Below are 14,920 nucleotides of genomic sequence, written 5' to 3' on the forward strand. Positions count from 1 at the left end.
ATTGATTGATCAGGACAATAATCACACAGTGTTTAGCCATGACAGTCTGAACGCAAATTATGGGCCTGACTGTCATAATGTATGTCTGGCATGTCCGACAAATCCGGTCATTTCTGAGCTAAAAGTTGGCTGCATCATTCAGTGAATGCTTCCTCTTACCTGATAGACAGATATTTCCGTCTACAGGATGCAGAAAAGGTATTTACCAAAGATAAAAAGTACTGGGCGCTGGTAGGAGGTTCTTCTAATTAGTAAGACTGAAAAAAGCTGCTGCTTAAATGTGATTATACCACTAGAAAACAGATGCAATAAAAATAGAAATAAAGCAGCGCTATTGTATTAACATTTACCACAATACCATGGGATTGCCTGTTAACATAACAATTTTTAATTAGAACATAACTAATAAAATAAGACACACAGGAATAAAATTGGGGCGATATACATAAAAATATCAAGGTTTCGAAAAAAGAGAACCCTCTCTGGCTTGATGATAGAGTTCACTGGCTATAATGAATCCTCATTTTAGTCTGCTGTATAGACATGGCAATTGGTTTAGTAGATTTGTATAGTTTCACCACTAGTAGATATGGGGTTTTCCGGCTTGGGTCCGATAGTCCTCACTATTGTGCGGTTGTGCATTGGTGGTAAAGGGCCGCTGGAGGAATTTCAAAGACCTTATGGAGCTTCCCAATGGTGGTGGTGTCCTTGCTGGAAATGGAGAAAGCTATTTTCAGTGGTTGCCAAAAATTTCTTGCTGTGATGAAGGATGCAGATTGCAGAAGTTGCCAGGATTGATGTGCCGGGTAGAGGGTACTGTGGATAGCACAAACACGTTTCGCTGAGTTAGTTCAGCTTTTTCAAGGCGATGTAGCTGCCATAACTCAGCGAAACGCGTCAATTCATTATAACCAGTGAACTCTATCATCAAGCCGGAGAGGCTCTCTCTTTTTGAAACCTTGATCTTTTTATGTATATCTACCCAATTTTATTCCTGTGTGTCTTATTTTAATATTTATGCTTTAATAAAAAATTGTTATGTTAGCAGGCAATCCCATGGTATTGTGGTAAATGTTAATACAATAGAGCTGCTTCATTTCTGTTTTAATTGCATCTATTTCCTCTACAGGGGAAGAACAGGGAAATGTGTTCTCATTTAGGGGAGTTACGCACAGTGGCATAAGTTCGTCCCAGTTGCCTGGAGGCAAGATAAATATTGGTGCTCCCCCCCCCAATAATTCAATCAGTAGGGTGTCTGTCTCCATCGAGACATGTCATGGGTTCTAATACAGAGTGTGACACTTGCAAAAATTATGTTAGGAGGGCGAGCGGCCACAGAAGCAATATCTATGGCTTTCAATTAATTTATTCAAACTTGCAGGGTAGGAGAGGTGCCCCCATGAGAGCAGGAGCTCAGCGGCAGGTGACTCCATTGCCTTCCAGAGTTATGCCTCTGGTTCCACAGATATCCTGTGGCCATATACTGGCAGATATCTCTCAGTGTATGCCCATGATATCTAATGGGTGTTAGTAGGCTATTTTTCCGAGGTTTATAGAGGTCAGGAAAAACCCAATGCATTTAAAATGTATTTTAAAGTTATTTTAATGCTTAATTTATTATAGTTTACAAATAAGATACTGTATACATACTGTATACTGATGTACTGGAATATTGAAGATGTAAAATTACTAGTGATTTTCTAGCTTAGGAGCTAGGTTTGAACTTGTATTTAGGGGTGGATTAAGCCTTGCAGGTGCTCGGGGTACTTTAGACAGTGTGAAAAATGGGGGGGGGGGGAGGTTACATGACCCATTCCAGGAGGTACACATGCTCTCTACCTGAACTTTCCTCTTAATATGATTGGTGTCTCCTGTGTTAAACTGTTTAATTGGTAAGAAAGGGGTGTCACAACAAGTGATTGCAATCATACAGTTATACCCCTTTCACACCACACTTGTTAAATGGTATATTGCCGTTTTTTTTCCATTTTAAAATGTTTAAGGCTGCTGTGGGAAAGCACCAGAGTTCATTTACCAGTTAAAGATAACCGGTATTTCAAAATGTTTAAAAAGCAGATTCCTACACGTTTCAGAGCTGTTTTTTATGCAGTGAGAATGGCTCTGAAATGATATTTAGTAGAAACAACAGACTACAGACCTGTGATAGGCTGGCCCCTGCGTTCTGCCTTGAAACGTGTTCAGGGGATTAAACGGGTTGACTGATGTGAATGGTTCTGGCATACAGATGGCGGGGATGCAGGTGATGGCGATGGCGACGCCATCGCCATCACCTGCAAAGATGAATCCCGATACATCTGTATAACTTAAGAAGAAAATCCAGGTAGAGAGCATTTTGTCCTTCCTGGAATAGGTCCAGTTGGGATGTATGGATTGTGTATATTGCATTTGAACCAAGGTTGTATATATGTATGTTAAACTAATAGTGTAATAATGCCCAGACACCTTAGCAGAGAGCAGAAGCTGACATCCCCATGTCCCTTATAGCTCTCTCCACCCTCCTTTCTCTTGTCTGGTCGGGAAGCTCCGTCGCAGCTCATGTTTCATGTTTGCAAACTGGGCCTGATTCATTACCACTCGCTAAGCAGCGGTTGTTTGCTGCTAAACGAGCTGCTTAATGCTGCCTGGCTGAGTGTATGCCTCCCTGCCGCCACCTAATCCCCTCGGTACCGTACAAGGGGATGTACGCTAATACATCCCCTCACATGTAGCAGAAGGGGAGATAAATCATTAAATGGTCTGCTTCGGAAATAAGTCAGTGAAGACTGACTTTCATTTCTGTCGGAGTCCGCCAAATACAGGGCGGGGACTGAGGTCATGTGACGTTAGCCACCCACCCCGAGCAGGGTACACCATGCCTGCGTTCCCAGTGGAACACCCAGTGTTTTCATGGAGACACCCATAAAATGTTGTGCGTTCGTCTCCAGCCATCCCTGCCCTCCACCTTCCAACCCTCCACTACCTGTGCAAACGCCTCGGCATGTGTGTATGTTACTGTCAGGAACCAGGTTGAATGGTTCAGTCTGTTTTTTTTTCTGTTCAGTTTGTGTTTGCCATTTGACTCACTGGTGGCCTCCAGTGGTAGGTCTGTGCCATATCAGCTCAATATTCTGGGAGCTAATTATTCACTAGTCTGCGAGGTAATGAGCTCGTTAAGCACAAGCTTGGGAGCTGCCTGGATTTCCACCAGGTGTAATTAATCACTTGAGCCCTTTATAGGGCAGGCTCTCCTGCAATACTCTGTCAGTGATAGCTTCCTGCTTCTAGTGTCCAGTATGCCCTGCGCCACCCCCTTAATCTTGCTATGTTTGTATGTCTTTGAAATTGCCAAATTAGCAAATGGATAAATAAAATAAAATAAAAAAACAGTCAAAACACAAGAACAGTAAGTCAAAAAATGTTGGGGCTTCCAGCCATTCAGAGGCCCGGGGACATTTCCCCTCTAGATTCCCACACTGGTAGGGTCTGGGTGTCAGGGAGTCAGATAAAATGTCCATCTGACAGAGATTTTATCTGACCATGCATAAAGAATACCCCTATTTGGAATATATAGATAGAAATCTCCTTAAACATACCTAACTGACCACTCTATATTTACATTTCAATACAGAAATTGGCATTATTAAAATAGACATTTGCACACAGGTAGACCGCTTGTGTGAACAAGTCATATTAATTGTATATGTTTCTTATTTTAGGCTGAAGATGCCATATGTGGAAATCCTGAGAGCCGGCACTCGGAAGACTACATCCTCATCCCCAAGGAAGATGAAAGCAGTTGCTTTGCTGCTGACGCTGAACCGGGACAGGAGGAGACGTTGCAGGAACATGAGGGTGCAGCAGAGAAGTCAGAAACTCCTTCCCACATACTGACCTTCTCAGACCCTCTAATGGGGGGGACCCCACCCTCCAGCAACCTCAGTTCTAGCCCAGATGACGACAGCAGCAACAACAGCAAGGATTCTGATTTCACCATTGTTAACCCATTAGACATTTAACACTTGTCATTTTTGTTTCCTTTTTTCTTCCGTTATTTTTTTAGATACATTGCAAATGAGGAATTTCCTCTGTGTACAATAACACATATAGGGATTACTTTTGTTACATACGAGCAGAAGGCGATACCATTCCTGCTCATTTATGCAAGCTGTTATCCAGAGCACAAATAATAGACATTACAGAGAATATAGCCATTTACATTATTGCCTTACACGAATATCTACTACTAGTGTATGTCTGCTGGATGTATGTATGCTACGTCCGGCCTAGCTTCAGCCCTCTAACACAGGCACTGACCATAGCTCGCTCTCCAGCCAGCATACAAGTGAATGGCAGCTGGGACTTACAGTTCCACAGCAGAATGAGGAGCCCCATGATGTCTAACCAATGCTTTACTTGAATTTGATGCGATAGATGCTCAATATTTCCATTATGCCAACAGAAGTATGCATTAATAAAATAAATTGCAAGTATTTTACGGATGCTGTGAGACCCATATTTCACCAAGGCTTGTTCCTCAGGCGGAAACATGTTCCTGTATTATGTGATGTGCCAAGTAAAGAAGAAGAGAGGAGTATGAGTCAGAGGCGATGCTTATGTGCAGCACGATGTAACAGTCAGCAGGAAGGTGTCATGTTAGTGCATTGTAAGAATAGCAGATCATTCTGTTACTGTATATTACTAGGATCAGCAGTGTATGTAGTAGACCTGTTATATTTCCTTTTAAAACCTTTAAAATACTTCTTCTTGATCACTTTGTATTAAATACAAGGAAAAAAATAAGATTTAATAAAGTTCTCTATCCTCCAGGAGCAATCGCTAAATGTCTACTGTTATGGTATAAAGCGGGGATGGGGAACCTTCGGCCCTCCATGCTACACATCCCAGAATGCCATGCAACAGTTTTAGCATGGCTAAATAGCCCAAATGTAGCAGTGCATGCTGGGATGTGTAGTTCAACAACAGCTGGAGGGCCGAAGGTTTCCCATTCCTGGTATAAAGGGTTGACAGTGCCTATGTCAAACCCAAATGGTCAACACGCAAAAGGTCGACATAGACAAAAGGTTGATGCAAGCAAACAGTCAACATATGAAAATGTTGACATGTTTTTCATGTTTTTGTGTGTCAGTTGTAATTTCATAACATGGACTCCAAATGAATGTACCACTGCATTCAGCACACTTTACTGTTTCCAATTGGATTATATGTGGATGGTTAAAAAAAAAAAAAAAAAAAAAAAGGAAAAATTGGCAAAAAAACAACCTTTTTGACCATTTCATGTGTCAACCATTGCCATAATTACCTATTCCTTGTGTCAACCTATTTCCTATGCTGACCAAATGGTGTCATCTCATCATAGTGATTGTTAACCTATTGATGGGATACCAATTTCTACAGGGGGTTTCCAAATTCTTGATAAAATTTTTTTAATACATTGCAAATATGGTTACGCTACCATTCAAAAGTTTGGGGTCACCCAGACAATTTCATGTTTAACATAAAAACTGACATATTTATCAAATGAGTTGCAAAATGAATAGAACAGATAGTCAAGACATTGGCAAGGTTAGAAATAAGGATTTATATTTGAAATAATATTTTTTTCCTACAAACTTTGCTTTTGTGAAAGAATGCTCCTTTGGAAGCATTGCAGACCTTTGGCATTCTAGCTGTTAATTTGTTGAGGTAATATCACCTCACATTTCTTGAAGCACCTCCCACAAGTTGGATGGGCACTTCTTGCGTACCATACAGTCAAGCTGCTCCCACAACAGCTCAATGGGGTTTGGATCTGATGACTGCGATGGCCACATTACAGACAGAATACCAGCTGCCTGTTTCTTCCCTAAATAGTTCTTGCATAATTTTGAGTTGTTCTCTGGGTCATTGCCCTGTTGGACCTCCACATTGCCTCCACCATGCTTGACAGATGACATCAGTTAGAAAAATGAGTTTGTATAAGTACCTCTGACACCATTTCGCTGAGCACTGATGATTACATATTCAAACTTGTTCCTAGTTGCGCGAGCCACTGGATGACATTGGTGTGGTTTTAGACATTGTAACAACTTGCCTCACCTTCCCCGTACAATGAAGATAGGAGTTTTTGCTGCTCCACAATGTGGATGATGCCACTAACAGAAGCTGGGTACACAATAGATGAGACTTTTAAATGATATGCACGATAACAATATCATTAACTATATTTTGGTGCATACCATCTAGTGTGTACGCACTATATCGTTAATAATGTGCGTTCCTTTGGGTTGTTGATAACCCCCTCTGTCGTCTGCACATGCAGTAAAATCCTGACTGAGGGTGTGATGCTTTAACATGAAAATGCGGTAAATACCCTGTTATCAGAGTTTTTACCACATTTTCGTATTCTCTAAACCCCCACCGTTGGGGCAGCACTGTTGAGAGAATCGCTAGCAAAAAGCTGGCAATACCTTGTAGAAGCCTATGGGCTATGTAAGGGATCCATCTATGTAAGGGATCATCACGGATCCCTCCCAGGATGCCCCGTGCCCAGGCCGTCGCATGCGCAGAGGGACTCCTGAGTCTCAGACACAAAAGTCCAGTGCCGTAGCTGTATCGCAAAGGTCGGCTCTTATCGGAAGAAATGTCTTTTGCATTAATAATCGTATATGTTTTTTTATTATTATTATCCTTTATTTATATGGTGCCACAAGGGTTTCGCAACACCCAGTTACAGAGCACACATAGTCAAACTGGAAAACAGTGACTTACAGTTGAAGACAATACAGGACAAATACAGGGTAAATGATTATAGGAACATCAGCCAATTGCTGCAACATAAGTATCAAGGTGGCAGCAAACAGCGTGCTTTGGTGCAGTCGAAGACTGCTGAAGTAAGAAAGGTTAAGTACATGAAGTAAGATGTCCCTACTCGTGAGAGCTTACATTCTATTCATGTTAGAGAATATGCGGGATGCGGTCATTTGGTCTACTGCATTATGGTCGACAGTCATTAGGTCGAATCCATTAGGTCGACATGCTAAAAGGTCGACATGACTCTAGGTCGACATGGGAAAAGGTCGACATGATTCTAGTTCGAAAGGTCATTAGTTCGACAGGTCATTAGTTCGACAAGGTCATTAGTTCGACATTGTCTATGTCGACATTCACAAGGTCGACATGGAGTTTTTCACTGTTTTTTGAGCCAACATGTGCCGACAGGCGGTATTTCATGCCCTACCATCCACTAGGGCGTGGTGGGAGAATAAAATAGTGTGCCGAGCGTAGCGAGGCACCGTGCCCGACGCATAGCGAGCGCAGCGAGCGATGCGAGGGGATGCAGTGCACTTTAAACTGTGTCCATGTCGACTGTGTTGACATTCAGGTAAAAAAACAGTGAAAAACCCCATGTCGACCTTGTGAATGTCGACATAGACAATGTCGAACTAATGACCTTGTCGAACTAATGACCTGTCGACCTAGAATCATGTCGACCTTTTCCCATGTCGACCTAGAGTCATGTCGACCTTTTAACATGTCGACCTAATGGATTCGACCTAATGACTTACGACCATAATGCAATAGACCAAATGATCCCAACCCGAATATGCGATTATTAAGAATGCGGTAGACTGCAGAGGGGGGCGATGTAGGGTGGCGAATGTTACAACATCCCACCCTATATCATCAACAACAGCATGCTACCGGATGTGGCCATTGAAGATATTTTTTAAGATATATTTTGTGAAATCTTTCAGTTTTCACAAAATAAGTGTTTTATCCCAGAGATCACTAACAATATCTTCTGAACTTCCTGGAGTACAGTATGTGCAGAGCAGGCTTATCTGTGACAATGATGGGAAGAGGCTAATGGAGGGGGAGGTGCTGAACTACTTGAAGGCTCATTGGGGTTGAATAGGAATGAGCACTATCGGTTGCTGCCCAGTGATGCATTGCTGGGTAAAGTGGCAGCATGCGAATCGGAAGTAACCAAACAATAACGATTTAAAACCGTGCTTCCTAACCCTGGTCCTCAAGTACCCCCAACAGTGCACGTTTTCCAGATCTCCACACAGAATCAAAGGCAAAATAATTAGCACCATCTGTGGATCTTTTAAAATGTGTCTGAATAATGAGGGCACCTCCCAGGTGACCTGGAAAATGTGCACTGTTGGAGGACCAGGGTTGGGAACCACTGATTTAGAAGAAGGACGTTCTGATGCAGTCATTAAAGCAATGGGTAGAACAGCAGGCAAGGAGACAGTTGATTAATGATCAAAATGCAACATGTTTGGAACTTGGTAGTGGGACTCCCTCTTGCCCTCCTGCATGCTCCAGGGGCTAAAAGTGATCATCCAACTCCCCAGAGACATCTCTTGGATACAGGCTCAGAAACTCCTAAACCCAGCATGTCCATGCCAACTACATCTTCCTCCTGATGATCTTGGAATCGGGGAATGGAGAGCAAATCCAGCATGTATTGGAACTAGTAATCAGACTGCAGTGGTATGGGGGGTAGGTGTCACGGGAATAGGGAAAAGAAACATACTGTAGCGTCTTTAGTATCTGTAATGTTGCCTGCCTCTCTCAAGGTGCCCATGCATGGAGCGATGTGCTCCGTACTGCTTGTACTAAATAGCATTGCACCTAGAACATAAAGCATGCGCTGTGCTACAGCAGCATGCTTTTTGTGGTGCGATGTGATCTAGTGCAAAAAAGTACAGGCTGCACATACTATTTGTGCTGTGCGATGTGATGTGTGCCGGATCACGCATCGCATCTTATTGGGAAAGTGCTCCGTGTATGGGCACATTTAGAGTGCAAGCACTGCTTCAGTTCTGACATGGATTTATTCATTTTCCAACTCAGTGGTGCTGAAAGGGAGAGCAGGCGCTAAGTACCTGGGTCTCCTGTCGCCACACCCACCCACAGATCTGCTCCTAGTTAACAGTCACACAGCATTTTGTTTGGTACAGGACACTCTTCTAAAAAATAATGAAAACAATTGCACATAGCAACTAATCAGTTCGTATCTATAATTTCTCTATTGCATCCCAGAAAATGCTAGACATAGTCTGATTAGTTTCACCTCTTTTAATTTTTAGAAGCTTTAGTAAATGTACCCCCTATGGCTCTGGTCACGGGCACGTGCAAGTTCCAGAAAGGAGAAGGCTGATGCATGGAAGAGGTCCATACTGTATGTCTCAAGTCACTCAGTGGTCTGGGCACAGAATCTGGCCTATAAGACTGCCCAGCACAAGCAGACAGATTCCCTGGGCACCAACAAATGTACAATGGTGCTACAGGGGTAGATGTATCAGGCATATGTACCTACTTTTGAAAACTATTTTCCGGGAGATTATAGTTGGTAGAATTTTGCACAGCGGCCCATGGAGGGGGCATGTCATGCTCCACCCAAAGGGCGTGTCCAGTTCCATATATGGAGAGACTGTGAAAAGAGATTGTGAACGTGGCACCTAGAAGCGTGGGTGTGTACTGCTACATCTGAGAGGAATCTTTTAAAATTACTTAAGGTGCATACACACTGTACAATTTTTTTGACCAATTTGGTTGAAAGACATTTCCATTGAACCCAGTGTCCTGGACGGAAGATGTTGACAAAAGATATTGTCAACAAACAAACGATGAATGATGATGCGCATACCCGCCAGTTGTTCATCAAGATTGTTCGTCAACTGTGCATGCAGCTCAATTTGAATATCTTTCAAAAAGAGCCTATAAACTGTAGCTAGATCTTTCTTCTTTCGTCTGTTGTCAATATATTTCGTCAACATCTTTAGTCCAGGACACTGGGTTCAATGGAAATGTCTTTCAACCAAATTGGTCAAAAAAATTGTACAGTGTGTATGCACCCATAGAGTATATCAAAATGTAGATGAGCCCCAAAGCAGTTAGTAAGAGTTACTATACTTGCTAAACTGCTTGGAAATGGTGCTGATTATTCAATGTAACTGTATTTGTCTCTCATTCCTTTTCCCCCCAGAAATGTAACGTGGGCTAGGTGACATGTGGGAGATTGCTAGACTAATCAGGCAGAGAGGGAGATTGCAGCTATGTCAGGGAGTCTCCTGCAGAATGCAGGAGGGGAGGTAACTATGATGTAACAGTGTAATGTGGGCTAGGTGAAATGAGATTGGTAGACTAATGAGGGAGAGAGGGAGATTGCTGTTATTTCCGGGAGTCTCATTAAGGCGGGTAGGCAACTATGGTATCAGGCCTATGAGAGCGATGAGGGAACTCTGTAATTATGTACAGATGGGGCCGGCTCTTCTTTGCTGGTGAATCACTAGAACGTCACCGCTGGCGGGGCGATGGGAACCCTGTCCGTCTCCGCTTCAGGGAGACAGACAGGGTTAGAGGGGGTGCGGGGAGGCAGTGGGGACAGTTGTCACAGTTTGACAATAAATGGCTTCACCCAGCTACTAACCCTGAGTGAAAGAAAGGTTTGTGATTCATATTCTCTGACAAATGGCCAGAAAATTACAAATTCTGCTAGGGTATGTAAACTTATGAGCACAACAGTAGCCCTAGAGTAATTGCACTGAACTAGCTTCTTGTATAATGTCCAAATGTGCAGTAAGGCAAGTGTACTGTATGTGTGGGTGGTGGCATCCTGCTAACTGTAACCTCTGGGTGAGGTACGGATGACCCCTGTGCGCTCCTGCCGGCGGCCATTTTCCTGTAGCCGCGGCCGTGTTCTGGAAGCCACGGCCAGCGCTGGAGGAGGTGGACAATGTGCAGGATCACCAGGATGGTGATCCAGCGCGGCCCGCAGCCAGTGACTGGGTAAGCGGCCTGGGGGCACATGGAACCCTGACCCCTGGCCCAGCCCGCCCCTGACCATGATAGTACTGTGCGCCTACAATAGGCCAACTGGAAGCCTGAAAGCCATCTTCCCAGTCAAGTCTGCAAACAGTGTATCGCTTTCCCCAGATGGCAAAGCATGCTGAAACTTGTAGTTTCACAATAGTTGGAGTGCCACAGGGTGGCCAGGAATTACTATATTAAATTGGAAGAGTTGAAAGCTGTCTACTGTATCTACACGAAGACAAACTGTTGCTATGGGACCCACAAGTATCTGTGTCTTCAACTCAGCTTCCATGTAACATGTACACATATTAAAAAGATAATAATGTGTTTTGGTTTTTTACATATGTATATGTAAAAAAAACTTAAAGATAATAATGTGACTATATTTTTGTAAGCTCGGCTCCATATGTCTTTGATAATAAAATAAAATTGAAGTTAAATATAAGAGACCAGATCTCATAGGTGGTGTGATCTTAGTAAAAGCCTGACATTTTGTAGTTTCAGTAAATTGTGCTAAATTATTATTAGCAGTAATATGCATAAAATTGCCTTGAGTCCCTGTGATTCCTTCTGTACTGTACTTCAGTACATGAACTGCAGACCAACTGGGAAACAACATGGTAAATTATGGGTATTGCTAGAGGGACACTGCTATAAATAGCTGTGCTAAATCCCCAGGAACAATCTTTCTCACTAAAACTCAAACACGCTTTCATTTAATAATGTCCACAGATTGGGGCAGTAACAGTTCTCAGCTGTAGTGCATGTGATATACAGGCCAACATTTCACAGGCTGCCCACGTTACCCTGTTATGTGACAGTGTGCGGAGCTGAGAAATTGCTTGTTAATTTGCAGACTTGCTATTTTCTCTCCACATTGCTTTGAGCTGCTATTTTTAAATCCTGTATTCCTAAATTAAATGTACTATTACTGTACATTAAAATACATTGGGGTCGATTTACCCCGAAGAGTGAGAGTTGCCGTTCGGGTGCCATTTTAACGGCTGAAAACGGCACCTGAATTAAGCCCTACTGGCACCCTTCGCAGGGCCGAATTCGCTGAAAAGTGCTCACACCACTATGGAGGTGCGAGCACTTTTCAGCAAATTTGGACCATGATTTGCACCATTCGGGGTTAATAGGATCGACCCCATTAACTTAAAGCATATTATACGATTTTTCGGTACTTATGTATTATCTGGGCTCCCATGTTAAATGCACCCCATTTTTTCATCCCCCTACTATCCAACTACGCATGGAGTTGATTTTATATAGTGTGGCGAGCGCAGCGAGCCACCATGCCCGAAGCGCGGCGAGCGCACGCGGTCTCATATTAAAAATGGGAGCCCAGATATTACATAAGTACCGATTTTTCTTTAGAGAAAAAATGAAAGTAAAATATCACATATTGGGGCAGTTGTATGAAGGTATGGGGAAGAAGGGGGAAACCGTGCATGTTATGTGCACTGATACCGCTTCTCCCCCATGTAAGAAGGAGCCGGTGTGCCCAGGCCGATATGCAAGGTAAATGTTTGAATGGTCCACAGCGCTCACTGTTCCGCCCCCTGCAGGGCCAGATTTGTGCCTAGGCCCGTGAGGCACGGGCCTCAGGGCGGCACCAATCAAGGGCGGCACAGCAGGCTGACGTTCTTTTAAATAGCAGCATGGCAGAGCTGGTGGGCAGCGGCAAGTGACAAGCATCGCCGCCACCGACATGATTCATCATATATCGGCGGCAGTGCCGCTCATCACCCGCCGCTGCCCACCCGCTCTGCCATGCAGAGTACATCAAAGGCTATCTCCGACGGTCCCCCTGCGCGTCCGGCTCCGCCGCTGGGTGAGCTGAGCTGAATTGCTCTGGCTCACTGCTGCCAGCGGGGAAAGCAGCTAGGCTGAGCAGCGCGAACCTCCCTGCAGACAGTCAGTGTGACAGAGACTGACTGAGTCTGCACATAAAGTTAATTCACCCTCCCTCTGTCCGGGTCCTCCATACAGCCGTCCAGACTGCTTTACATTTTTTTGAGGTGGGCTACAGTAAAATTTGTATGATATATATATATATATATATATATATATATATATATAGACTTATACCTTAATAATGATTATATTAAAATAGGGGGGCACCCACAAATGTTGTGCCTAGGGACAGCCTGACCCCTAAATTCACCCCTGGCCCCCTGCCGCTATCCGTTTCAACAGCTGCAGGGTGATGAAGCCCTATACCCAAATCAGTGACATCACTGTCCCTGCTGCTGGCTTCGGACTGCGCTGGGGATCTCACGTTAATAGCGAGATCTCGCGCATGCCCAGTACAGCCGGCCATGCGGAAGGAGACAGCTCGTCAGTGTTAACTGATGCGCTGTCTCCTCAAGGGGACATCGCTAGAGGGTGGAGTTTGTGCTCGCCCGTTTCGTCAGACAAGATGTTAATACATCTTGTCGATGTCCCTTCTGCTTCGCCTCATTAATGAGGCGAAGCAGGAAGTGTTATAGTATTCTTTAAAAGCCAGTTTTGCACTGATAAAATATCATTATAAATACATTACATGTAGATTGTATAAATAATACGTAAAATATCTATCTATAGTCAAATGTAAGTTGGGCTTGTTTTTTGGTCATCAGTTGCTTGTTTTACGTTTCAGAGTTGGCAACACTGTGTACCATCCCTCACTGGTTGCCAGGACGGTGGTGGGGGCGAGTTACCTGTCACCGCTGCCTGGCTCCTCCATGAGACCGCCTCCTCTTCATGCGCACCCCCCCACGGTGACTTCCGCCGCCGCCAGTACTTGAGTACTCAAGACGGAGCCGGTGCAGTAGCGCATTCGTCGAGTAATGGTTGCTAGGACGGTGGGGGGTGGCCCAAGTAACCGGGGAGTGTGCATCACTTCCTGGCTCCTGCATGAGATTGCCTCCTTCTCTGGTGCACCCCCACACGGTGACTCCCGCCGCCACCGCCGGTACTGGAGTAATGGTTGCTAGGAGGGGGGGGGGGCGAGTGACCGTGGAGTGCAAGTCACCACCTCCTCCTCTGACGCACCCCCGCACAGTGAGTCCCGCCGTCGGTACTGGGGCATGACCAGCACAGAGGTCTCCTGTATTTCTCTGTGCTTGCTAACCGACGCCATAAGCCACTGGTGTGACGTCATAGGCTTGGTGGGAGCGAAGGCAGTAAGCAGCCCCCTCTCTCCTTCTCCATATATGTTAGGTTCCTGCCCCTCCCATAAAAAGCCTCCATAGCAGGATTTTCTCATGGTGTGATAGATAGATATAGATATCTATATCTCTATCCTACATAATAGCTCATATTGGTCACTGTGCACCCACACCTGCCCCTTCCCCACGCATGCCATACCGCCCTCTCCCCATCCACAGCACACCAAGGTCCCGTCTCTCACCCACGACCGCCCATCCCCCACCCACAGTACCCACGCACCCATCCCTCCCCCACCCACAGCAACCCCGCGACTGTCCGTCACTCAACCAGTGCACCCCCACACCTTACCAACCCACACCACCTGCACGGGCCAATCCCACACCTGCAACTCCACCACCCACAGTATCCCCGCACCCACCACTCCCCCACCCACCCCACCCCCAAGCACCTTACCCCACCCATGGCACCCTTGCACCTCACCGACACAATAAAGTCATTCACAGGTTAAATATGTGGATAAACAGAAGTGAATTCTGTCCCTCACCACCTAACTGGACATAAGGATGACATATAAGCACAACTTATTCAATTTTATATTGTTTTCTGAAATTCTCGGTAGCAAATTTTGCACCTAGGGGTGCCTTGACAAATATTCTGATAATCTAGCGTGCCGTGATGCAAAAAAGTTTGGGAACCTCTGACCTAATATATAATAAGTTGAAGAGTATGTGTGAATGTCAGTCACATTTCAGAGACACCGTGGCACTCAGAGCAGCCAAATTCGGCAACAAGGTACCTCTGGGCCTGGTAGTGTGCTCCGCGAAGCAGTCTCTGGGAAATTGTACTGAAAAATGTAAAAAAAACAGCAAGGTTCAGTTTGCCTTGATTGATGATCTGGAAAAAAGATCAACAATCTGGGAAACAGATGACGGAGGAA

At 44.6% G+C, this 14,920-nt stretch overlaps 1 protein-coding gene across 2 annotated transcripts in view; it reads left to right on the forward strand.

Annotated features, from left to right (window-relative positions):
- TBC1D5 (TBC1 domain family member 5) overlaps nucleotides 1-4,758 on the forward strand; it is a 495,609-nt gene extending 490,851 nt beyond the window's left edge. For both annotated transcript variants that reach the window (XM_083188782.1, XM_083188783.1), the window contains one exon: nucleotides 3,717-4,758. In XM_083188782.1, the coding sequence (XP_083044908.1) occupies nucleotides 3,717-4,016 (300 nt within the window). In that variant the 3' untranslated portion in view covers nucleotides 4,017-4,758. The remainder of the gene's footprint in view (nucleotides 1-3,716) is intronic.
- The last annotated feature ends 10,162 nt before the right edge of the window (nucleotides 4,759-14,920 follow it).

This window comes from Crinia signifera, chromosome 5 (genome assembly GCF_055691185.1).
Source record: "Crinia signifera chromosome 5, ASM5569118v1, whole genome shotgun sequence".
In the NCBI taxonomy this organism is placed as follows: domain Eukaryota; kingdom Metazoa; phylum Chordata; class Amphibia; order Anura; family Myobatrachidae; genus Crinia; species Crinia signifera.